General features: G+C 44.2%; 4 protein-coding genes across 6 annotated transcripts; all 4 read left to right on the top strand.

Annotated features, from left to right (window-relative positions):
* The first annotated feature begins 558 nt into the window (after positions 1 to 558).
* On the top strand, positions 559 to 6141 carry LOC131667426 (girdin). Its single transcript, XM_058940825.1, has 3 exons — positions 559 to 836; positions 931 to 1019; positions 1100 to 6141. Exons 1-3 carry the CDS (start codon positions 786 to 788, stop codon positions 4899 to 4901), a joined length of 3942 nt encoding a protein of 1313 aa, XP_058796808.1. The 5' UTR covers positions 559 to 785; the 3' UTR covers positions 4902 to 6141.
* Positions 6142 to 6677: 536 nt separating this feature from the next.
* LOC131667369 (NGFI-A-binding protein homolog) lies at positions 6678 to 19795 on the top strand. Of its 2 annotated transcripts, none has more exons than XM_058940742.1 (11): positions 6678 to 7092; positions 16471 to 16572; positions 16632 to 16696; positions 16866 to 17279; positions 17518 to 17763; positions 17838 to 18097; positions 18179 to 18308; positions 18787 to 18944; positions 19059 to 19275; positions 19345 to 19422; positions 19508 to 19795. In XM_058940742.1, the coding sequence occupies exons 1-11, from the start codon at positions 6954 to 6956 to the stop codon at positions 19649 to 19651; spliced, it is 1953 nt and encodes a 650-aa protein (XP_058796725.1). In that variant the 5' UTR covers positions 6678 to 6953; the 3' UTR covers positions 19652 to 19795. The 2 variants fall into 2 exon arrangements, with proteins under 2 accessions (XP_058796725.1, XP_058796724.1); XM_058940741.1 differs by having other exon boundaries at positions 16632 to 16769; positions 16855 to 17279.
* Positions 19796 to 20128: 333 nt separating this feature from the next.
* Positions 20129 to 22200, top strand: LOC131667372 (transmembrane emp24 domain-containing protein bai). The gene is made up of 5 exons (XM_058940745.1): positions 20129 to 20495; positions 20689 to 20818; positions 20891 to 20961; positions 21446 to 21572; positions 21633 to 22200. The coding sequence occupies exons 1-5, from the start codon at positions 20301 to 20303 to the stop codon at positions 21752 to 21754; spliced, it is 645 nt and encodes a 214-aa protein (XP_058796728.1). The 5' UTR covers positions 20129 to 20300; the 3' UTR covers positions 21755 to 22200.
* Positions 22201 to 24127: 1927 nt separating this feature from the next.
* Positions 24128 to 25257, top strand: LOC131667408 (AN1-type zinc finger protein 2A-like). Of its 2 annotated transcripts, none has more exons than XM_058940801.1 (2): positions 24128 to 24378; positions 24595 to 25257. In XM_058940801.1, exon 2 carries the CDS (start codon positions 24606 to 24608, stop codon positions 25230 to 25232), a length of 627 nt encoding a protein of 208 aa, XP_058796784.1. In that variant the 5' UTR covers positions 24128 to 24378; positions 24595 to 24605; the 3' UTR covers positions 25233 to 25257. The 2 variants fall into 2 exon arrangements, with proteins under 2 accessions (XP_058796784.1, XP_058796783.1); XM_058940800.1 differs by having other exon boundaries at positions 24128 to 24513.
* The last annotated feature ends 20 nt before the right edge of the window (positions 25258 to 25277 follow it).

Genomic DNA, 25277 nt, shown 5'->3' with positions numbered 1-25277 from the left:
TTTTTATGATTAATAAATTAGTATATTTTGTTAACTTATATTATTTATCATTAATTAATGTGTAAAACATATAAAAATTAATTGATTTAAATTAAAGCGTATATAAATATAAGAAATAGTATTTGCATTTAAATACTGAGTAAAAATATAGTATAATTAATTATTTAATTTACCAACATTGGTGTCTAAAAGAACTTGAATAACTAGAAAAGAAATAAAAAATTGTTTTTCATGTTTTGCACTCTCATGCGAATTGAATATCGTAGTCTTATTATTTGTTTAATAATTTCGCTAATTAAAAATCTACTCGTGGGTATGTAATATTTTCTTTAGTTTCAATTTTGTAAGGGATAATTACATCTGTTTCACAATAATGTGAGCGTAAAAGAAAAGATATTCGTACATTCGAAAGGAGCCGCGGTCTCGAATGTGATCGTGAGAATTCTCGCACATACACTATTGTAGGCATACTATATATACGCACACGCATTTACAGCCGTTCTTGTCTTACAACCTTACATATACAAGCTATGTAGTATTATCGTTACATTACGCACGGTTCGCATGCGTATCCCGTATTCCCGTATTTTGTTTCGCGGTTTCAATAAACACATACATGTACAGCCGATGTGACTTGTTGCATTGTTTTATTTTGCATTCCGTTCAATTATGATTCGATCTGTGCCGATTTTTACTGTAAAGAGCCGTCTGAAATGAAACTAATTGTTTTGCTCTTTGTTTGCAATTGTTAGCATAATTACAGTGCTTTGATTTGACTTGATAAAATGGCTTCTACTGAGATAAATGAATTTTTGTGTGGACCATTAGTAACGTGGGTGAGTAAGTCTTTCAACAATAACCTTTGAAAAAAGTTAAAATACTAATTTATTCTTCATCAACAAATTTTTAACCTTCAAACTGACATTTCAGTTTATTAGTTGTTTGGAAGATCCAAACGCACTAACAAACTATGATGATCTAATTGATGGTGTATTGCTACATAACGTTTTTCTCCAAATGTAAGTACACCCAGAAACAATAACTATGAATCATGCTGACTAATCAAATGTACCTTCTAACATTTGTGTTTGTATTTTAGTGACCCTGAACCTCTGCATGATGGAGTCATACCAACGGGTGGAGATTTCAGAGTACGGATAAAGAATTTAGAGATAATTATTGACAATATTAAACAATTTTATGAAGAACAATTGGGCCACCTATTACTCACAATACCAAACATAATAAAATTAGGAAGGGATCCAGAGCGTAATGTTGCTGAAGCCAAGTTATTGTTGCTATTACTCTTAGGATGTGCTGTACAGTGTTCGAACAAAGAAGATTTTATCACAAGGATTAAATTATTAAATGTTGATACACAACTTGCAATAGTTGACTGTATAAAGCAAGTTACCGACTACCAAGACATTGTTGTGACTCAAGAATCCATGGAGAACGTAAATATGGGCAATGTTTTTGCAAAAGTTAAGAAGATTATACAAGAGAGAAATATGTATCGGCCTAAATTGAGGTATAATGCTAGCAGTAACAGCGAAAGTGTTGGAAATCTTATCAATGATAGTAATATGGATGATACACATGAAGATTTGGATATATCACAAGGTGTTTCCAATACAGATAGAGGAAATTTGTCGATGCCAAAAAAGAATAATTCTTCCATGACAAACAAGCTGGAAAGGTTGTTTAGCCCCAACAGTAGTGGCAAAGAAAGTAACTTCAGTAGAGAAGAAGTTCATCGTTATGCTGTTGAACTGGCAGATTGGAAATCAAAGGTAAGAAAACAGAGACAAGAACTAGAAGAAAAGACAGAAGCATTAGTTGAAATCAAAGAGGAGTTGGATCACAATAAGGCATTACTTCAAAAACTTCGAGAAGAGAATCAAGAACTGTTGATAGAAGCTCGCACTGCAAAAACATACAGAGACGACCTAGACGCCGCGCAAGAGAAAGCAGAAAGAGCAGATCGCTTGGAAGCTGAAGTAGCGCGTTACCGAGAAAAGCTCACGGACATTGAGTACTATAAAAGCCGAATAGAAGAATTACGCGAGGACAATAGAGTACTCATCGAAACGCGAGAGATGCTGGAAGAACAATTGAACTCGTCGCGAAAACGATCTGAAAAAGTACTGGAACTCGAGTCCGAAATCATCAAGTACGAGCAATTACTAAACGACATGGCACTCGAAAGCGTAGCGAACAAAGACAAGTACCAGGAGATTTGTGAGGAAAACGCACAGCTACAGCGTTTAATTAAGAGCGTGGCAAGCGAAGTAGCAAGTGGAGCATTGCCATCTATAGCAAGAACAGCAAGCGATTCTGAAGCTGAACACGGTGATGCTTCAACGGACAATCGATTGTCCGAGCAGCTGTCTAACAACGCACAAGCTCGAGCCTTGAAACTCGAGTTGGAAAATCGTCGTCTTACCAGTCTCATTGACTCGCTAAAAGAAAAATCTTTCCACGAAAGCTCTTCCAGGGTGCTCGAGTTGGAGAAAGAGAAGAAAAAATTATCGCTGAAGGTCGAGTCGTTGAACGACAACAGCGAACGACTCACGCAGCAAAACAAGGATCTCGAACTCGTTTGCAAGCAGACTCTCGAGGAAAATAAGAAGCTCCAAGCGGTTCTTTCGTCTCAGCGAAGCAATCTTGACAAGCAGCAGCAAGAGATTCAAACATTGCATACGAAGCTTGCCGAGGTCGAGAAAAACTACGAGTCTTCCATAGCCAAGGAACGTCAACGTCTTCAAACTTTGCTCGAGAGTGCAGAGAAACGTGCCGAAGACGCTGAAAGAACAATTGCCAGCAAGGAGCGTGAAGTGAACGAGCTGAAACTTACGCAGGACATGTCAAGTCGCGAGGTGAAGGAACGCCAAGAAGAATTGGAATCTAAGGTCGCTAGTCTTGAGAAAGACAAAGAAGTAACTCATCGAGAGGTGCAGAGACTCCGCGAACTCCTCGAACAGAGAGAGGTCGCGCTAGATGAAGCAGCAAACGAGATTGAGATGCTAGAAAAGAAGGTTGACGACTTCGAGCAAGAGATTGGCAATTCAGCGGCTCAAATCTCGCGACTGCGCGAGGTCGAGAGATCCAGCAAAGAATTAGACTCCCGTGCTGCCATCGACAGAGAAGCTCTGGAGAGTCTGCAGTCCAACCTTGTTGCGGAGAAGCTCAACGTCCAGCAGGTGCATGCGACTCTGGAAAAACTTGGTCTCGACGTCGACACCATCGTCTCCCTGCCTGTGGAAACAGTGCTCGACCGAATTGCCGAGATGCCAGAAGTTATCAATCGCGTCATTCAAAGGTCCAGCAGTAATACGGGTAATAAAGAGAACGCGAGAAAATCACTGGTCCAGTCGGAAGACCAGGAGAGTTTGCAACAGAAAGTAAACGTACTTGAGACTGCGGCTGAAATTCTACTGTCAGAGAAGGCAACGCTGCAAGTTCACGTCACGAGGTTGGAATCTCAAAGTGCTTCGTTGAGCTCGCAGCAAGCAGCTTTGCAACAAGCCAACTCGCAACTTGAGTCGGATATGGACCAATTAGCGAACAAGTATTCAATTCTTGAGCGAGATCACGAATATTTGAATCGTGATCAAAAACGACTCCAGTCGCTGCACGAACAACTCAACACGGAATATGAATCGTTATCGTGCGAGAAGGAGACGTTGAAGACCAACTTGCGTGATTCGAAAAACGAGGCGCGATTGCTAAAGGAATCCGTGGAAAGACTCGAAGCTAAGTGCATGTTATTGCAAGCCGAGAATGATGCCTTGCTCGCCAATGCCAAAAGTCTAAGTAATCTTCGTAGCGAACACTCGAAACTAAAGGAGGACTTCAGGAATCTCTATACTAATTTGGAAATTTTGAGAGCGCAATACAAGAGGTTACAGGAGGACTACCGTAAAACCAAAGTCGAAAATAACAGCATGACTCTCAAGCAGACGGAGGTACAAGGTGAATTGAGTGCCAAAGTTGATCGACTTGCTATTCTCGAGTTGGAAAATGAAAAACTGTCTCAACGATGCACGATGCTGCTACAAGTGAATACCAGCCTAGATAACGATCGCCGATCCTTGATGGATCACATATCAAAGTTGTTTGGCCAATACCACGAGTTGTTAACGCATTCGTTGGAGGACAAGGAGCACTACCATATGGAGGAAAAGATTTACACTGACAAGGTGAATCATTTGCACAGGCAAAAGGAGAAACTCGAGGAAAAAATTATGGAGTATTATCGTCAACTCGAGAGCTGTACCACAAAGAAGAAGAGTCTAGGTGCCAGTCTTGTGAGCCGTGTACGAAAAGCAAGCTCTGGCTTGTTCAACCGTACTAGTCGACGATCTTCCTGGAGTGCTAACAATACGGCGATGTCCGATGAGAATTGTCTTAAGTCTTCGTTCGCCAGCGAGGACAAATTTAACGATGGAGACGACGAGGATAATGTTTGCGAGTTGGACGAGGAGACAGCCAGACATCACGAGTCTAATTCCAGTGGTGACGATTCGCATATCATCGATACAAGCGACGTTCTTCGACCTGACGATCCATTGTCTTTGGCACATCCTGGTACCAGACGAACAGTTTACTATACGGATGACATCTCGCCGTCCTTAACTAGAACGACGAGTCAGGAGAAACGATCGGATCTCGATGACTCGTCACTCTATCATCAGCAACAGCAGCGCCACAACGAACAAAGTTACAGTGAGCCGCGACCTTTGCTTATCTACAATAAAGTCTCGGCGGTAATCAATGACTCGACAACCACCACTGCCAGCACTACGCCCAAGAGCGAGACCAAGGATTTCGATGGGTCCAACGACAAAGAGCGGAAGCCTACCAAAAAGCCCGTGTGGTATGAGTACGGCTGCGTTTGAGCTTCCAAGTATTATATATATATATATATATTTTATTCGCGTTCGTAGATTTGTTTCCTCATAAGCTGCTTTTGCACATTCATCGGTAATAATATCCATTGAATCGAAGTCATCGAACATGAGAGTATTTTCTAGTGTTTGCGCAATTGTTTTCTTCTATGATCCTCGCAGGGAAGCAGTGCTTTTTTTATATATAATATCGTATTGTCGTACAAAAAGCAGAAAAAGAGGTATATTTAAAACAAACAGAAAGCATCTAGGCGTGTAGTCAGCCGTTCCTAGACTTTAATGATAATAATAATTGTAATGAACGAGACTTTAACTTTTTTACTACTTTTTACAATTTGATAGATGACTCAGCAGATCAGAGTAAAACAAGTAGCCTATATTTTTTAGCCTGTTGTAACTTTTATACATATATTAGCGGAGAAATCTTTTTTTTAGTGAGAGAGTGTTAGTCTTTGAAAAAATTTGCATTTTTATATGATGAGCTTTATTGACCACGTTAGTGTCTCTTCCGCGGAGATATTCATTGTACGCTTTTGTTGTAAAGCTAGCTGGTATTTAAAAATGCGGCCTTATTATTATTCATCATCGCGGAACAAAATAGCGTTTATATTGTAACAGGCGATCGCAACGATAAGAATAGCATATCTGCGTGCAAGGCGATCATGCGCGCCGGGCGTAGCGAGGGCGAGAAGTAAAGGAGATCCTGTGGAAGGAGGGCTCGACACGCACTTCTCTTGTAGCCCTCTTTCAATTTAATTTGCGAGAAGACTCTCGTGCTCCGCTTTCATTCTTCGCTGTTGACAACGACAACGATCCGAGGGCTCTTACGCAAGCTCTGCCTTTGGCCAACAGGCCAGACTTCAGGTTTATGCTCAGAGTTTAAACTTGCTGCCTCGGATAGGGCGCTTCCCACTGCATCTAACGATCTAACGACTTCCGAGGCGCGAACGCAGCACAGCGTTGCGGCTTCTCCTACATTACTAATTCAACGGCTCGCAACTGCGTTATGTCTCACAACCCTCATCATTACACCCCTCACATTTAACGTTACAATGCATACATATATACACGTATATGTTTAATTGTGTAGGCTAGTTAATCCACATTTATTTTAGTACCACGAGATATGTACACCGTTTATAAATTAATAAGATATTGTACAAAGCGTTCAATCGACGAGAAAAAATGTTTTAATCCGATGTTTTTATTCCACTTAATAAAGAAACTATAAAACGCAAACTATAAAAGCCCGACTAAGTCTTTTCTCTTCGAGCAGTTCCTTCGAAATAATCGTACAAATCCAATCATAAACTTTTATCTCATTATCGATTCAGCAACAAAATACGCAACAAATTTCCAAGAGCGTTCAAAAATCAATAAAAATCACTTGGTTACCGCGCGGCAAAAGCAAGAAAAAAAAAACAAAACAAAAATCAGCCAGTCAGCCGCAGCAAAAACTCGCCCCTCTTGTCCTCATCCTCCTGTTCTCCGTCTCCCTCATTGTCGCATAAGGAATTAGCATGAGAAGTAAAAGTTTATTGTTTCGAAAAAGGAAAAAAAGCGGCGCTTCATATCCGGAGAAGCGGTCGCGAAAAAAAGTTCGGCGCGCTCGCAGTTTTTCGCGCGACGAGGGGTGGGGCTGTTTCGCGTACTGTATGGTGGGGTGGAGCGTGCGGCAGAGTGGAGGGGACGTAGCTCTTTCGGCCTGTCGAGGAGAAAGCCGCGAGCGCGCGCGGCGCCGCTCGGACAATGCGCTGCGCGCTGCCGCACGTGACACTCGCTTCTCTCGATAGCCGTGCACGCGCGTTTTTTTCAAACGCAACCAGCGACTGTTCAAATCTGTCTTTCTCCTTTTCTCTCCGCTTTTGCACGTCCAGCCTGCCGACTGTTCTGTCCGTCCATAGTAACTCGGCCTCTCTCGTAGTCGATCCTGCTCTCGTTGATGTTGGGTGGTTTTCGTTTGTTTGTTTGTCGATCGTCGGTGTGAGTTGTGTGAAACTGGTGCATGCGGTACGCTAGGCATTATCCCCGGGGCAGCAGCCGATGGAGGAGCCGGCCGCGACGACGCCCTCGCCGGCGCCTCCTCAGCAGCAGCAGCAGCCGGATCTGTTCACCAGTCCTCCGCGGGCAGCTCAGCAGCCGCAACCAGTGCGCATACTTGGCAGGAACGTCAACGGCACCGGTGAGTCTCGCACACACGCACACATACGTACGTCGGCGCCGTCGTGTCTGCTGGAAAAAAAAGGAGCGAGGGCAAAAAGCCTGGCCGCCCGCTATACTGCTGCTCTGGCGCTGCTCGAGACTAGTCGCAATCCTCGCGCGCGCGCGCGCGCGCAAAAACCGAATCTCCCGCCGCCCGCGGCTCTCCCGCGCGCACGCCGCTTTTTCTTACGTGCGCGGCGCCGCCGCCGCCGCCGCCGCCGCCGACGACGACGCCAGTCGCCCGCTTTTTCCGACCGACAGGCGAGAGCCGACGAGAGCCTGCTTTTCGTGCCATCTCCGCGGAGCGGCAGCTCCTTCGGGAGGGCCGAATTGGATTTGCTGCCCGCGAGCCGTGTTTTTCTCTTTATCGACTGCGATTCGTCGGTCAGCGACGTGCGCCTGTGACGTGCAGCCCGTGCGCGCCTACGCGATCGCAGGATCGCTCGCAAACAGATTTTCAATAAACGCACTCTCCGCTGGTGGAAGGCTTCGCGCACTCCATAAAAATTCTTGCTCGTTTTTCGAGCGAGCGCCGAGGCAGGAAGACAAAAAACAGAGCCTGTCTTTTTTGTTTGGCTCGGCTCGCGAGTTGGACGGCTCCGAGTTTTTTGCCCGTTACGTTGGGCTTTCTTGCTCGCCGCTCTACTTTTTTTTCTGACCGCCGCTTCGCTCTTTTTTTTTCGTTTTTTCCTCGCTTTCGTAGCTGACGGCCGCTCGGAAAACGGCGGTCATTCTTCTGATGAAAACGAGTCGAATAAAAAGCGCGCTGCAAAACAGTTTTGCAGCAGACGCAGAACAGCGGATACGGAGAGAAAACGAATCAAAAGCGCATTTTCAATGCGGATCACGTCCTCGTCGAGCTGCTAAGATTCTCACCTATTCGGACGCCTCACCTTTGCGCGCCAAATCAGTCGCGCGACACTGCCAATCGATTGCGTTAACAATAGATCGCCGTGCTAGCTCAGCCCGAATAGAATGCGGCTCTACCACTTTTTTTCGCGATTATGCTGACCTTTCTTTCACGGCGAGTCGATTAACAATGGAGCTCTTTGTACGAAAATTGTTTGTTGCGGACTGTAGGCAAACCTTTGACAGAATAGTTCGAAACTTGACATTGCACGCTCTAGCACGTCGACTGGTCAATCAGTAAAAGGGGCTGGCTAGCGATTTACCTTCCTTCCATTCGACGTAATCCGAGCCTTCTTACCGTTTCCCTCAGCTTTTTTTCGGCTTTATTTGCGCGCGATACGCCTTACCGCCCTCTTACCCATTTGAAGAAAAAACCTCCGGCTCGCGCGCGCACACACACGCGCGCGCACGCCAATGCGTACTTTCAATGTAGATGGACTCTCAGGCGAATTTCGCAGGGCGAAGATTCCATACATTTTTCGAGTCTTTGATAAATGATCTGGTCACTCCTTCTATATCCTCTTGATCCTGCCGAGGAACCAAAAAATGTTCATCATCTGCCGAGGAGGAGAAAAAAAACTTGTGCTTTTCTTTGCAGGCGATAGAAAAAACAAAGAAAAAAAAGCCGAGAGGCCGCGGGCCAATCGCATTCTCACCCGCTCGCTGAAAAAGAAAAAATTACCTAGGAATTTCTTCAAAGTCATCTAGTCCGCGCGTCCGACCTTGGCTTGTCAGAAGTGAGAAAAATCCACGCGTCTGCTTCCGCCGTTTTGCATCGAGAGGCTTCTTACCTCGATTGCACTTTCTTGACAAAAATAAATTAATTCGACGAGGCGATCGCAAAGCCCAGCGTTCGTCAATCGAAAGGCAGTCACAGGCCCGTATCTCGGGGGAGAAAAAAGCTGCACGCATGCAAAATACCAAGATCGCGGAGCAAGGGCGAACAATGCTCGGAGAGGAGAGCGGAGCAGCTGAGGGCATCAGCGTACACGTACACGTGGACGCGAACAGTGGCATTCGCGGAGTCTCGCGCGCGAGAAGGAGAACAGAGAAGTAATAAAAAGGAATATGGCTCGCTTGCCTCCGAGAAAAGGCCTTTTGCTCAATAGACGCAGCTGAGACAATAGTGCAATCTAAACAAGATCGTTTCTGTCGCGCTGCACTCGGCCGTGCGATTGCATCTGACAAATGAACAACTCAGCCTTTTTTCTCTTTTAACTCTTTCACGGTCGCTGCTATACTTTTTCGGGGGAGAGCGAGGGCTTTCAGGTTTCGTGCTGCGGTCCGAAGGCTCGGCGCTTTCGTGTGCCAAGTCATAATCGTGGGATGTGAATTCATTGTAAATTTAGGTGAACCCGACAATGTAAACACGCATCCTGGTCTTTCTGCAAAACCAATTCGGTCAGACTTTCATTGGCGGATATTTCAGACGCACGTTCCGGTCGCAGGTGGCGCCTATATTTTTTTAATCGAACTTATCGCACTTGCAAGTTGTATCAATTGCAGCGAAGGAAGCCATATGAAGCAACTTAATTAGCTGTAAGAGCGGTTTCAACGTTTCAGACTGCACCGGTAATGAGCTCGCGAACGTCAACGATAATTCAATTAAGCAACAAACAATAAGCATAACTCTGTGTTTTTTCCCGAAACAATAAGCCGCGCTCACTGTGGCAACGACTCATCGGCAGTGGCGACGGCGATTCGAAAGAAAAAAACTTAATTAAGCAGTAAAGCGCGCAAACGTAGTCGCGGCGCGTTGTTGACGCGCGTAAACAAAGGTGAGTCGATCAACGGCGAAATGACGGCAGTGCGCCGTCGTGTCGTAGCCGTCAACTTTCCCACGAGAACGAGCGGATCGTGAATATATTAAGTTTTTCGATGCCTTGTTTTTTACGCTGCGGGTACGTATGCCGCCTGCACCTCCGCGGAAGTAAAAAACTAGAAGAGCCGCGCGGCGAGCGAGAGGCAGGTGAGCGCTCACGCACGTCGCGCAAAAGGGGGGCAGCTTTTTTGCCTACGCCGTGCGCGCGCGCATACCGAGAGATGAGCTCTCGATGATTTTTTGCTGCGCGCGCGCTCCTTTTTCTCTCTCTCTCTCTCTCTCTCTCTCTCCTCGAAACTCTTTCCAGGGAAAATCTCTCGCAGGTGAATCGCGCGTCGCCAGCACCGATGGGAAAGTATCGTCGGACGCGAAATTGTTTCTGTTTTTCAGCTCGGACCTCGACGCCGCCGCGCGCTCCCTGCTCTCGCGAGGCCTGCGCGCGTAAAGGGGTTAAGTATGCGTGACGGTTTCTGTCAATCATCGTTTGGGACAATGCCAACGCGCGTTTGAGCTTGATTCCGGGTAATTAACACTGGCAATAGCGCGTGCGCTCGTACGTGAAGCGGCGTGCTCCGGCCATTCAGCTGCACAATCTGTATTTACACAGAGGCTAACGGATTTGACCGGTGCGACGCAACGGCTGCTTGCCAATTTTCATACTTTCAATTGCTCTCGCTGCTTCTTGCTTTAAGAGTACAGCTCAGCTGAAGTAATGATCGCTGCTTAGGTCATGTAATTACGTCCCGACAATCTTGTTTATCTGAAATTCAATTTCATTAAAGCCTCAGATTAGCATGACTGTCGTATCTATAAGCTAAGACAATTATCGCTAGTGCACGTCACGGCATAAATAACAAATACTTAAAATGAGGAACATTTTTATCCTATAATGGAATATCAGATAGATAAGAATATATATATGTACATTTTTTTGGGATACTTTTTTACTAAGTTTTCGAAAATGGATTTTTCAAAACTCAACAGAATTGTCGATAAACAAAAAAAATTTTCTTAGACATTCAACATTTTACTTTCTCACTTTCTCACTTTTTATTTTCTTTGTTCATTTATTCAGTTGCACAAATGCAAGTCAGAGGAGATCATAAAGCGCTCGTAATGATCATCAATTGAAAAGACTCATAGATTTATTATAAAAATGCATCAGTGCATGAGCAAAAATGGTAGTGTAACAATCGAGTACACACTTGTGTTAATATACTCGACGTGGCTTCAAATATTTTGATTAATGGCAGTGGCAGGTGTTACCGACACATATTCCACCACGATGACCTGTTTTAACGCAATAACTTTGACACTGTAACCCATCACAACCTGAAACGATGTTAGAAGCGTTCAAAGTTCCATTGTAATCTGGCTGTTACGAAAACTCCAAATGAACGTGGAATTTTGGTTTTGTTATGAACTTACCTTTTGACTGAGCCTTCGTGATGAGAACGAGAACGACGATGAGTAGCGGCAAGTAGTGCAAGAATTGCATGTTGGATATCACTTGTACTACGTACAACCAAATGCCAGACTGATCTAATGATATCACGCAGGTTAGCACACAAGTGTAACGATCGATCAGAGTCATCTACATCGCGCAGCTACACTGCTGTGTCACTGATTGCAAATCAGCCTAGTTTGTAGCACTGACGGTATTTACCGACATATATTCCAATTGGATTTGACACTGCGTTTTATCACAGCCTGAAATCAGATTATCAGGTACAATCGTTAGTTTGCGTTTGTCGAAACTCGAAAGACAACGCTGAGCACGCTCTAATTTACCTTTCGCCTGAGCGTCGAGTACGAGGACGAGGACGACGACGAGCAGCAAGAGGAGACCAACGAATCGCGTATTCAGTATCGACTGCGATTTATTACCGTCCGCGCGACTACCGATCGGACTTGCGCTCAAGCTTTCTCTGTCTATCTAACTTGGTCCAATGTGATTTTATGGGTCTCGCGCGTGAACAAGCATGGCTGGCAATCCTCCCACTGCGCGATCGCGCCGCTATCACCCACTGTAAATCCTGCACGAATAATCAAGACAACTTTTTCTCGAGACGCGAAAAAAATTGCTTTATCGCTATTCGTCGGTATCAGAGCTTCAATAGGAGTTATTGAACTTGTGGCCAGACTGGTCGCTCTAGAGTTACATCGTTGACCCCTGCACGCTCGCGGAGTGCATAGCTCTTTTTACGCTTCGCAGATTCACGTTCGCGAGCCCTCGATTTCTTTTCAAGTTGCAACGTTTCTTTCGGACACTTCAAACTGGTACATTGTCGTTGTATAAAAATATGGAAGAAATGTATTTGCGATTCTCTAGCCAATTGTCGGTTCGTTGAATTGATTGAATTGATTGATGTCGGATCGAGCTCAACAAGTTAACCTGTTCACTCGTCTTTCAGCACGCATTGTTTCAAAACTCTCGATACTATCGAAATTTGGAGTGCAGTTGGCCTATACTCGTGCAGTAAGACGAAGGTAATCTACGATAAATCGAATAGTTGTATTAGCGACAAAAGGACTTGGCCAACAACAGACTCCATTAACTTCCGAGTGAAAAAAATCCCCCGCGACACTGGCGTTCACCCCAAACCCCTTGCGTAGTCATCGGCCATGCAGATGCGTGCGCGTGCGAAGATCCATCGTCGTTTCGCAATAGACACGACACGCTGCGCGTCTTTTTTTCTTCTTTCGCGGCGTTTGTCGCACCTCTTTTGGAGCAGAGGTCTGTGTGCGCGCGCGCGCATGGGAAAGATTTTTTCCATCTTACGGGATAATGCTTGGGAGACTGGCTGTACACGGGTGGCGGCGCGACGACGGCATTTGCATACGGCCACAAGGGGTTACGCGACAAAGGGTGACCATCGCGCGCGCGCACATCACCCTACCGGATTATACTCGGAAAAAAACAACAACACTTTTCTCGTTGATCAGCTGCAAGTTAAAGGTCGGATGATTTTTTTTTTCGAGAGAAAATTGAAAAAAACGTACGTGAATCGTGAGAGAGCGCACGAGTGGAGGATTCTCCGCGCGTCTTTATGATGCGAAATGACTTAGCCTGGGCGCGCTGTATGTAAACGAGACGACGAGGGTCAAACGCGTACACCACGCGATGATATTTGATTTTACGCTCGTTGGAGTGAAGTGTGCAGAGGCTGCCCGGTGCTGTCGCGCGGCACCGATGGATAATACGAGCTGTCTGCCTGCTTGTTGATTGTCATCTCCGATTCCCTCGCTTTTCCTCGCACTAGGTTTTGCTTTCAAATACTCACTAGTGGAATTTTTAACTTGGCGAGCCGTTGCGAGCCGTTAAAACCAACAATCACGAAACTTAAGTCGGTTACGCCAATGAAGATGTTGTTGATATTTAATCGTCGTGGTTATAAAGATGGATTTTCACGAGACATCACATTTTAACGTTACGCAATTGCGAATTCTATGTATCTACGTTCCCGAAGTAGCGATTTCCTTAAAGTTACGTCTACTCGCTTTGCGCGAAAAATATATTAAAGGTCGACAATTACGATACGCACGGCCATGCCCAAGTTGTTAATTTTGGCTTATCGAAGGAATGTTTTATTTTTATTTAAATGATTTTTCAGAGGAACATTGCGATATCGCGCTGATGAAATATTTTCGCCTGAAAATGTTGAGAATCATAGCTACATTTAGAGTTTATAGCTCGCCGTTGTTTCGTGAAACATACAATTTCAACATCGGCTCAAACTGCACTTTCACAAGTCCCTAGTTTTTGCACCTATGAAATAATGATAGAATCATTTTGACAAATGACTTTTGATGAACCTTGACAGGAATTAGCCATAAAATCTAATATTCGCATAATAATGTAAACAACATGAAAATGGAACGATATGTGAATTTTTTATCACGAATATGTGAATTTTGTTCGTTATGTAGAAATTTTATGATCAATTACTTAGATGCTTTAGTGTTTTGCTTGTAAGTAGGCTAAATTATTTTGACAATTATTAAAATTAGTACATCGTATAACGGAAACGCAAAGTACGAAACTTCAACTGAAGATCTTAAAACAATTTGAATTATTCAAAATTGTTGTCACATTTTTGCTTTGATTTCGCAGGGATTCGCGCACGGTCACAGCATTTTTCAGAGCAAGTGCTTGTTTTGATTATTCCTGGAGATTCACATTGAGCTAAAGCAGTGTGGCTGTACGGTAGGAGAAAACTGGACCTTGATCATATGCTTTTAGAAGCTAGTTGGCACTTGGCTCGAGCAGAAAGTCTGAGATACCGGTATATATCATCGAAGTTGCAGGGTTCGGGTTTGGGATTACTGAAATCGCTATCGATATTAAAGATGTAATTGTCGCACTGCCCCTTGCTCCTCGTCTTTGTTCTCGCCCTTTTCATGGAGGTTCAGAGCTTCTTCGGTGAGTTGATAATCAAATAAAACCTGAAATTTGCTCTCAAGCTTAGTTGACGAATAGTTGATAATAATGGTAACGTACTTTCAAGGTACTCCCTTTAGATTATGCTAAGGGTGGTGTTTTTTGGAACATGTGCCAGGGACGGCCGCGAATGCTTTGTCTGATATCGCACAAGAATACTCATAAATTTTATAAACTTTATTAGCGCACTGTATTCTCTTAAGTAAATTAAAATAAACGCCTTTTGAGTAAATTGATGAACAATTTTGTCGAGTTTCGACAGATTACATTTTACAGATATTCGCCAATATGTACGACGCGCATTATTTCATACAATCAACTTTAGGCTGTGCATCGGCAAAAGTGTATTTGTTGATTCACACAATTTAAAGTGATACATCATACCGCGACGTTACTGACATTTTTTAAACAATAACTGTAATTACTTCTACATTAAAAGTACATTTGCAGTACACAAAATCTATCATTTCGTCAACGTATTAGGCTAAAACAATGCACTTTTGCTATAATATTTATTTACAGTACTATTTATGTTAAAACAATTTATCATTTATTTAGCTATGTTCGTGAAAGATTTAAAGAATAGTGTTTATTTGCTATCCTTTTGATTACTATTTCAGTTTAATTTTTCAAATTAACTTGAAATCATAATGGTACGTTCAGTAAACGGATACGCACGCTCTATAATTAAGTCATGAAAATTAAATTTTTTTTCAATCGTAATAACGCTTCGTTTAGCTTCAAAAACTTTCTACAGAAAGCAGTCGGAACACATTAAGTCACTTCACGAACCTATTATTCTAAAAATTATTCGAATGTATTAATTTTCATCACAAAAAGAAATGTTTGAATTAATTTTTTCAATATATCCCCCGCCATTTTTAATATCGTCTCTTTCGCGCCAATCCTTTCGAAACTTATTTAGGCTCCGAACAAAAAAAAACCATAAAGAAGATAAAAATCATGCAAATGACGATCGACCATTTTGTAATATCTTGTAACGTACTCTGGGTAATGTCGCAATGTCACCCAAAGCGTTTTTCACCCAACCAGCTTAGACTCTGCCCCATCCTAGATATCCCTCCGCATATAACAAAAAAAACGCATATAACGGTTGAAGACTACGTAATACAGCCTTGCGAATCCAGCGCAGATGCATCGCGCGTGCAAAACGTCGGCATACAATGGCGCGAATTCGCTTTTTCTCTCTATCTCTCTCTTTCTCTCTCTGGCTGCACACAGCCCACCATTTTCGAGGGGTCCGATGCCGTCGCGAGGGGTGGGTTTTACGTTGTTGCGGGGTGAGGCCCCGCCAGCGTGAGAGCCACCCAATAGGATCGCGGAGAATGCACGCAGCTCGAAAAAAAAAGTATGCACGTGCACTTGTGTGTGTGCGCGCGCTTGGTGAGGGGGCTCAGGCAAAAAGCTTGCTTCAGTCGAGCGACTCAGTCCATCTGCGACTACGGCGACGTCGACGACGACTCGGGCGGCGCGGTGCAAAAACTCGCCTAACCCTTCCTTGATTACAATGACGGCAAAAAGCGAAATACTAACCGCCGTCGGCGGCGGCGGCGTCGGCTCGCCGGAGAGAGAGAGAGAGAGAGAGAGAGAGAGAGAGAGAGAGAGAGAGAGAGAGACTAAGAAACTAGACTCGTTTTTGCTCGGAATATACGCGGCCCGGCCAAGACGCTCTGCAACGCCGAGTATCGCAAAGAAATGAGAGCTCCTACTCCGCTTCTTTTCCCTCGATTCTCCTGCCCATTGTCTCTCTCTCTCTCTCACTCTCTCTTGCGCGTGCGCGCATTCAACCATTATCTCAGCTCCGCACATATGCTCGCACGAAGGAGCTTCGCGGGAGGGCAACGACTGCCGCCGCAAGTTTCGGCGCGTCGCAAGCTCGCGGATAACCGTCCGGGCGAGCGGGCCGCGCCGAGACGGCCGAGGGCGCGCGTAACGCGAGGCCCGCCGCTGAGCGGGCTTTTTTGCCGCGCGCGTTCCTCGATGGTAAAGCGATCCTGTTCGTTTTTACGCGCCGCCCTCTCTCCGCGGAGCCCACTAATTTATACGCGTGCGTGCACGCGCCGCCGTTTCTTCGGGCCGCGGAACCGGGGCGTTCCGCGAAATTTGCAACAACTAATCGGCCGAGCTGTTTTTACACGCAGCCCCCTTTGGCTTGTCTTTCGCAGTGGTGCAGACCTCGATGCCACAGAACGAGGCCGAGCTGCAGCTCTACCGGGTGATGCAGCGAGCCTCGCTGCTCGGCTACTACGACACTCTGCTGGAGATGGGTATGCTTGGCGAGCCCCGCGCTCGGCGCCGCGTCATTACTGACCGGGTCTTTGCGCAGGTGGTGACGACGTGCAGCAGCTGTGCGACGCCGGCGAGGAGGAGTTCCTGGAGATCATGGCGCTGGTGGGTATGGCGAGCAAGCCGCTGCACGTCCGGAGGCTGCAGAAGGCCCTGCAGGAGTGGCTGACCAATCCGGGTAATTACCACTTGCGCGCTCGCTCTGTGCACGGCCGTTCGTGCCCGGAGCGTGCTTTCGATAACGAAAAGCGCCGCGCTCGCAGTGTTGTTTCAGACCCCGGTGATAGCGCCTGCGGCAACCAGCAGCAGCAAGGCCCCGTCCACTCCGGTGGCGTTCCCGTGCCTGGGAGGCGGCAGCGGTGGCGGTGCCTTCAACCCGCGGCCGCAGCTGCCTTCCTCCACCTCCATCACGGCGCAGAGCGCAAAGGCCATGGCGGCGGCGGCGGCGGCGGCGGCGGCGGCAGCGGTGGCGGCGTCGGCCTCGGCGACGCCTGCTGCCGGTCCGCAGCAACATCTGCCGAACCAGCCGGCCGCGGTGGCGAGTAGCGCCTGCTGCCCAGTCGCTCAGAGGAGGAAGAGCCTCAGTCCACCGCCGCCTGTGCTGTTCGCCGCCGGCGCCGCCGGACAGATGCACGCCGAGGTCGCGCAGCCTCCGCCGGCGCTGTCACGTAGTCCGGGAATCGTGCCGGTGAGCTGCTGTTTTTTGCCGGCCGGCGACCGATATCGCATGCCTCGGCGAGCCTCGGCTTTTTCGGTCGCGCGCGCACCAGAATTATTGTTTGATTAAGGGGGGCTTTGGACATTCCGGGCGCGGTTGGCGTTCCTGCCGCAAGACTCGCCGCGCGCCGAAGGACAACGGCCACGGTGCTTATAACGATCGGTGAGCGCACAAAACACTTGACGACGAGCTTTGTCTTGGTCGGAAGGTTGGCAGCTACGACACGAGCTCGTGCGGAAGTCAAGGCACGACGCCGAGCCCGACGGGCAGCAGCGCGATGCTGGCGGCGCCGCCGAGCCCGACGGCGATGCTCGGCAGTCAAACGACGCCGGTGCTGCTGGAGTCACAGGTGCAGCGACTGGCCGAGGCCGCCGAGCGGCTGGCCGCCAGTCTGCGCCCGCTCAATCCCAAGCCGTCCAGCGGCGTCAAGAAGAAGATGTGCAAGAACCTGGAGGTACTGGCCTCGGCGAGCGAACGAGGCTCGCGGCTCGACATTTCTGATCGAACGATTGCCAATTGCGAGGGCAGATGGTGATGGCGATGCCGGACAGCGAGCCGCGGCGCATGCAGGAGATACGCAAGTACGCGGCGATCTACGGGCGCTTCGACTGCAAGCGCAAGCCCGAGAAGCCGCTGACGCTGCACGAGGTGTCGGTGAACGAGGCCGCGGCGCAGATCTGCCGCTTCGTGCCGGCTCTGCTGACCAGGAGAGACGAGCTGTTCCCGCTCGCGCGCAGAGTCGTGCGCGACTCGGGCCACTACTACACCAAGGGCCTGTTGCACACCTCGTGAGTATGCGCCCCGTCCCTCCCACTCCCGCCGTAGGACCGGAGCAGTGCGCGGCCAATCATCGGCGATCTGCCACGCAGGTCGAGCACGTCGCCGCGGGCGGCGCGCGAGAACGGCGACGGCGAGCTGTCGGCCGGCGACGAGGAGGCGACCAAGCGACGCAAGCTCGACGACGAGCCGAGCGCCAAGGACGCCGAGTCCGCTCAGCAGGTTAGCTCATCGCCCACCCGCTCGCAACAGTAAGGCAATCGCACTAGCCGCTCGCTGTCGCACTTGCGCTGACTGTCGGCTCGCGAGAGCACGCTTAACGAACGGCGCCGCGCACTCGCCCTCGAGGACGTGCGCTTTGCGCGAGGCAACCGAAAAGGTCAAGTATGCATGCTGCGTGCGAGCGAGAGCTCTGGTCGTGTGTGCCTGGTGTGCCTGGTGTGCCTGGTGTGCTTCTCTGTGTGTTCTCACGTAGATGTAGCTCTCAGACCGTTTGGCCTGGCCTGAACTGTGGTGTGCCGCAAGCTTTCCTGTCGTTGCTGTGCTTTACCGCCCCATTGCCGAGCAGCGAGGCATTCTCCGCGCTCGCGCAGAATGCCCCTCTGCTCCCAGGCTGCTTCGTCAGTCTGTCGCTCGCATGCTTTTCGGGACGCGCTCGCTCCTCCCGTATCCGTTTGTAGCAGATACCTGCGTGTTCCAGGCGGACAGCGGCGCGCCAATCGGCTGCCTCGGCTTCGCGCGTAGCTCGCTCATGGCCATCGACTCCGACAGCAATTCCATGCACGTGCACCGCAATCGACATCGCAAGAGGCAGCGTCGACGCCGACCCATCAAGCTCCTGTCCAAGTCTTTGTCGAGGTCCGCCCCATCGACCGAGCCGCGCCTCGGGTTTCCGCGGAAGCTCGGCCTCCGAGCTCTTGCGAAAGCCTGCGACGGCCGATTTGCCATTCTGACGAACGATCGATTTCACAGTCCAGTGTGGCAGTCGTGCAGCGATAACAGCAGCATCGTTTTGGACGGGATCGGCGACGGACTCGAAGAATCCAACGATTGCTACTCTTCCTTCGAAGAAGATTGGGACGATTGCAATGAGGATGACTGCGACAACAATTTTGGGATCGAGTCGGACGAAGCCGCCGAGAACGACGGGGATGAGGACATCGAGGCTAGTTCGATGTCCAGGCTACACGTGAGTCTTGGACGGTGGAGCTGTCGTGGCAGGGGCCTGCCAATTTCCAATCGACGCGTGTGCTTTCAGGACGAGCAAAACAGACTGAACACCGAGGACGACGACGTCTCCTGTATGACTGACAAAGAGAATGATTTCAACCTCAAGGTACTCGCACGATTCGCCTTCAATGCTCCAAGCAAAGCTAAGGCGTTCTTATCTCTTCGCTTTCTTGCCTCTTTTACCTCTCAAGGTGATCGCCTCGTGCGGAGATAACATCATAGCCGTGGCCAATCCCGCGCTGATGAGTCGCGCCAACCAACAGCCGGCTGTGCTGACGAAGGAGCCGGTGCCGGCAATCAAGGAGGAAATTCTGCTGCGCGACAAAAGAGACTGAACTTTACCTACCGAGCAATAAATTGCGCTTTTTGCACTTTCATCGAAGCTTCCAATTGTCTTTTTTATTATTGTTTGGCGTTTTCTCTTTTGCAATATCGACCCGAGCCTCATGTACATATTCGACGGAAATTAAAATAGTTTGTTAGATAAAACACTTGAGTTTTTTCTTACCCTGCTTATCATTACTCCTATATAATTATATTCCTGAGATGCGTGGCCAAAGCAAATGAGTCAATGTATACAATAGCCAATGTATTGACAATCTATTAAGGCAGGGTGCATTGTCTTGTAAGTGAAAAATAACTTAATAAATACAACGATAATCTACTGGCATAATTGATTATCTCGTCCTAATTTACTACGCCAAGTCCAATACGTCAAGAAAATAAATACAGAACTCGCTTAGTATAGAGTAAACTGCGCGCATGGATGGCGGGCCAATCGCGATACTGAATGATCAGTGCTCACTGCGGAGGTGACGTCGACAGTTACGGCGTGTATATAGTAGTGCAGCTCTGAACGTTTCACTGCCACCTCATCGCGAGCAATGTTGACGACGAATATGTATTGAAAGTGCAGGATTTTGCGGCAAGAAGTCGAGGTGCGACAGTCATTTGTGTATCTTCACTCATAGTTCCTGCTGTTAGATGATCATTGGAAAAATGAACAAGAAGTGCGGAATTTTCGGACTGCTGTTACTGTTCGTAGCTCAAGCACAATGTATTATGTGGTATCAAGAACCAAATGCGATCAAGTGCCTCAGAGAAGAGATCCAAGGTAATGTTTTGGTCGTCGGAGAGTACGAGGTTTCCGAAGTTTTTGGGCAGAAAGTCAACTTTGTGGTAAGTTGAATAAGCAGACCGTAATTTTTTAGTTGACTTTCCAGGTTATGTGTGATAACCTTCAATATGTTCAGAAAGACAATTATTTATTTGTCGTATTTGTGTTTTTCACTGGTTGTTGAAACTTAAAATTATAACATATATCACGTAATTATTTCTGAGTATTATTTTGAGAGTTAATGAGTTTTTTCAGACAAGGGACTCTAAAGGACACATCCTTGCTCAAAAAGATGATGTGCAACAAGGAAAAATTTTTAAATTTTCATTTGTAACTGAAACATATGATACTTTTGAAATTTGTTTCACGTCTCATGTTCCACAACGTAAGTCATATTTGAATCATTCTTAATTTAAAGTTAATAATTCAGTAGTTATAATTGAATTCAATCTTGTAGATCAAAGAGGAGTCAAGCAAGAAGTTACTTTGAATGTCAAGAAAGGAATCGAAGTCAAAAACTACGAGGGAGTAAGTATCTTGTCAAGATTTATATAGAAAATTTAAATTCTTAAATAGTGATATTGTATATTTATGATCAATGTATTTTTCGTAATTTTTATTTCTTTCATATTTGGCTTTTATGGGTGAGCAGGTCTTGGTAAAGTCACTTTGATTTTGTGTTTATTTATTTAGCATGTTTTATGATGTTGCATTTGGGTAGTTCACAAATTCAACTTATATGTATTAGAATAGAGTTTTCTTATCATATGACAGTACAAGTCTAGAGCTGATGGCATGATAGCAAAACCAAAAAGATTATACTTGTAATCAGAGTATTAAGGAGTGTTTCCCTTTTAAAAATTGTTTTATTATAAATCCTAAGTCACTAAAATCTCACTAAAGTTTTTGAAGCTGTAATTTTTGCTCCATTGGTTTCACTTTTGCAGTATCTGTGAACTGATATTAGTTTTCTAATCATCAGTGGTAATCATGAAACTGTCTTTTTCAATAGATTGGTGAAGCAGCCAAATTGAAGCCTATTGAAGTTGAATTGAAACGGTTAGAAGATTTATCTGAAGCCATAGTACAAGACTTTGCAAGGATGCGTAAAAATGAAGAGGAGATGAGGGATACAAATGGTAAATAATTGATGGTAAATTTAGAATTTCTAATTACATAAATTTATTTTCCTATTTCAGAGACAACAAATTCGCGTGTACTGTACTTTAGCATATTCTCCATGCTGTGTCTATTAAGTCTTGCTACCTGGCAAGTTTTCTACTTGAGGCGTTTCTTCAAAGCAAAGAAACTTATTGAATAGTGATCTTGGTACTTTAATGACTTTTGCTGTGAGCCAAGTCTGGGAAGACTTGATTGCATGTCATTTTTTTAATGAACTGTAATGTAAGTTTATGGTGTGATTGAATTTTGAAAAAAAGGCTTGGTATACAAGTTGAGTAATTATAATTACATATATTGGAGAAATTTACATTAAAAGAAGATTGGTACATCATGTTTCATCAATCACTTTTGTACAATCTGCCATTTTTAAACAATTTATCAATAATAAATAATAATGTTGTACAGTAATTTAAATCGTTTAGTTTGTTCAGATTCATTATGTATTCAATTTTTACAGGACAAAGTTTTCTTTTCTGATATTGATAGTGGCTTAGAAAACATTGTGAGTTTTTTGTATTCAGTTCAAGTTCAAATGTTACAGTGCTAAAACTTTTGTTAACTGCAATAAAACTGGTAATTGCTTTCTAAAATTTGTTGGTTACTTAACACTATTCTCAAAAAAATATAATTGCTATATTTTATAATTATTAAAAATTATTGAAATATTTTTAAATTTGTGAATATCATTTGTATGTAGAAAGTATTAAAATGTTAATTAAATTAGGAAAATGAAATTATGCTTTATTAATCAATTATACAAATTTCTAATTAATTTATTAATAGAGTATAATAAAATGATTTTTCTACTTTACCAACGTGCTAATATTCAGTGTATATGTATATCGAATGATCCAGTTCATCCAGTACGCTTAACCATGCGGATATGTCTACATCAACATAACCTTAGTATATTATGTAGTAACATTCGTGTCTCACGACTTAATAATTATTTTAAAGTCTCACCGTTGGTTTAATAATGTCTGAGTCTACAAGTTTTGTATCAAGCCGAAATCGAGACTGTGCCGGCTGCAGACTTATCAGTGGCACTGGACTTATTGGTGCCGGGCTTTACATCACTTATCACGCCAGATATTTTGATAAACCAATTGGTCGAATGATCATGTTGGCTATTGCTGGATGTAAGACAATTCTTATAAGTTTTTATGTATTGTTTGTTTTCTTTTAAAGAAATTCAAATACTTTTCCGAGGTCTTTACAGCATCAATTGGCCTTGGGGCAGCACGAATTATGGATTTACCTCCGTTTCGTAATCAATTTGGACATGATCGAGAAGAAAAGGATAGTTTATGAATCCATGGGAATTTAATTTAGGAGTGATTTTGTATTTTTTCAATTATGTTGTGTTAATATTTTTTAAATAAATAACATACGTATTATGCATAATACATCATTTTGAGTTGATAATTATAATTTATTTTTATTGTTTATAATTGTTGCGTATTAATGAAAATATTTTCATCATTTATTTTTTAGGGTTTTCTTGAAATTCCGAAAAATTGACAGGTATTCGAAATTACAATATCACTTTTGTCGTGAAAATAAAACAATAAAATATTTTTACCATCAGTCAGTACTTGTATAAAAAGATCATATATTGATGTATTCTCTCCATTCCGTATGACCGTGTGTGTATACGTGTATGTGTATGTACGGGGCCGATTATGTATAACCTATATTCATATTGTTATTGATCGCAACTTTTTTCTTGCGAGTCAAATCTGGTCAAATAGATAATCAATTAAACATTTTAAGTATATAATAATAGTTTCTCTCTTCATTATACAATGTCGGAAGCTACAGAGTTGGAAATGTCTGAAGAGACAAAGATGAAATTAAGTAGATATGTTATTCTTACTGCAAGTTTTGGATTTATCATTACTGGCCTCTATAGTGTCTTTCGCATGAGATATTCTACTAAATCTGGCAGAGCACTTATGATGTTATTTGGTGGACGTAAGATAAATTTTATAATTCCAAACATAACTATTTATTTATTTAAAACATATATTGACGGTCTTTTCTTTTAATTTACAGTTCCAATTGGTTACGGGTTGTCACAAATTGTGAATGATCAACTGCGCCATCAAAATCCAAGTGAAAATCAGACTAATGATAATAAAGATAAACCGTGAAAAGTTTGATATTCAGAATTTCCGATAGGTTATTCAAGTTATAAAAATACTTTTGTAAATAAAGACATGATATAACGCAATAATATAAATATTCCAAATTACTAAAGGTTGTATGTATTATCGTACATACATGTATTTCTCTGTTGACTGATTCATAGTGGTTTACTTTTTTCATTTATTTATTCTACGTTTTTCCAGAAAATCCATCAATTTATGAATTTATAATAATTAAATACATATATTTATATATATATGCAATTAAATTTTCGTTACCATCAGATAATAATTTGATATATAATTTAATTAATGCAAGTTCAAGCAACGTTGCCATAAATAAAAATCACTGCTACCAACTCGACCATCGGAATATCTTGGATGTTTTGGCTTGCCAAAATGATTTGAAGCAATTTATTATTTCACCCTAAGAGGGTATACATATTCAAAATTCACTTCTATCATGTCAAGTTCAGTGTCACAATTATAAAAATAGAACAGTGATTGAACAATAAATATTCGACGAAATATCATGAAACAATTGTTGATAAGGTTAGAACAGATGATCATATTCTATCAGTCATCATAGAATGACGCAAAATTTGACATGACAAAGGTGCGTAGTCATTTAGAAAGTTTTTTAACGTATATAAACGTGGCACAGTACGTTCCATACTCACTGTTCTGTTAGCAGTAGCTTGTGCAATAACGTAAAGTAATAACAAATTATTTCTGAATTAATACATAAAAGGTATGTAACTCAGTGCCATATTTTATCAGTTAAACAAATAAAATTCGTCTATTTTATTAATTTCTTACGTTTTCTTATTAGATCTAATAAAAATGGAATTCCCAAAGTTGGGAGAGCACTGCTCAGAGAAAACTTGCAACCGCTTAGACTTTCTACCTCTCAAATGTGATGCTTGTCAAACAATTTTCTGCAAAGATCACATATCTTATGCAGAGCACTCCTGTCCTAGTGCTTACAAAAAGGATGTTCAAGTACCAGTTTGTCCATTGTGCAATGCTCCTGTACCATCCAAGAGAGGAGATCCTCCTGATGTTGCCGTAGGACAACATATTGATAATGACTGTAAATCTGACTATGGAAAGAGTCGTAGAAAAGTTTTTGCCAACAAGTGCTCATCAAAAGGCTGTAAAGTTAAAGAAATTGTTCCAGTAAAGTGTTCAGACTGCAGTAGGAATTTCTGTTTGAAACATAGACATCCGACTGATCATTCTTGCTTAGGTAAAGAGGAAGCTATGAGACTTAAAAGATTAAGTGCATTAAATAGGTCTACACTTCAAAATAGTAGCAATGCATGCAATTCACACTCACTTAGAAATTTGCAAGGTACTTTGAGTGAAGATGAAGCTCTTGCAAGAGCACTGCAAGCCTCTCTTCAAGATCAACAACAAGCTAATGAACCAGTGCCTTGGGCCAGTCGTGACAAATGTAGATTATCTTAAGTTTACTTTATTCTCATGTAGAAAATCTTACGTATAAATATGAAA

Source organism: Phymastichus coffea, unplaced genomic scaffold (genome assembly GCF_024137745.1).
Source record: "Phymastichus coffea isolate CEN01 unplaced genomic scaffold, Cenicafe_Pcof_1.1 PCOF00065, whole genome shotgun sequence".
NCBI lineage: Eukaryota > Metazoa > Arthropoda > Insecta > Hymenoptera > Eulophidae > Phymastichus > Phymastichus coffea.
Note: the sequence above shows the minus strand (reverse complement) of the source record. Positions and strands in the feature narration are given on the sequence as shown.

Coding starts and splice junctions, on each gene's coding strand:
- LOC131667426 (XM_058940825.1), top strand. CDS start 786: ATGGCTTCTACTGAGATAAATGAATTTTTGTGTGGACCATTAGTAACG. Junction 837..930: donor GTGGACCATTAGTAACGTGG/GTGAGTAAGTCT, acceptor CTGACATTTCAG/TTTATTAGTTGTTTGGAAGA. Junction 1,020..1,099: donor CATAACGTTTTTCTCCAAAT/GTAAGTACACCC, acceptor TTTGTATTTTAG/TGACCCTGAACCTCTGCATG.
- LOC131667369 (XM_058940741.1), top strand. CDS start 6,954: ATGGAGGAGCCGGCCGCGACGACGCCCTCGCCGGCGCCTCCTCAGCAG. Junction 17,764..17,837: donor AGATGTGCAAGAACCTGGAG/GTACTGGCCTCG, acceptor TTGCGAGGGCAG/ATGGTGATGGCGATGCCGGA. Junction 18,098..18,178: donor AAGGGCCTGTTGCACACCTC/GTGAGTATGCGC, acceptor TCTGCCACGCAG/GTCGAGCACGTCGCCGCGGG.
- LOC131667372 (XM_058940745.1), top strand. CDS start 20,301: ATGATCATTGGAAAAATGAACAAGAAGTGCGGAATTTTCGGACTGCTG. Junction 20,496..20,688: donor GGCAGAAAGTCAACTTTGTG/GTAAGTTGAATA, acceptor GAGTTTTTTCAG/ACAAGGGACTCTAAAGGACA. Junction 21,573..21,632: donor GGAGATGAGGGATACAAATG/GTAAATAATTGA, acceptor TTCCTATTTCAG/AGACAACAAATTCGCGTGTA.
- LOC131667408 (XM_058940801.1), top strand. CDS start 24,606: ATGGAATTCCCAAAGTTGGGAGAGCACTGCTCAGAGAAAACTTGCAAC.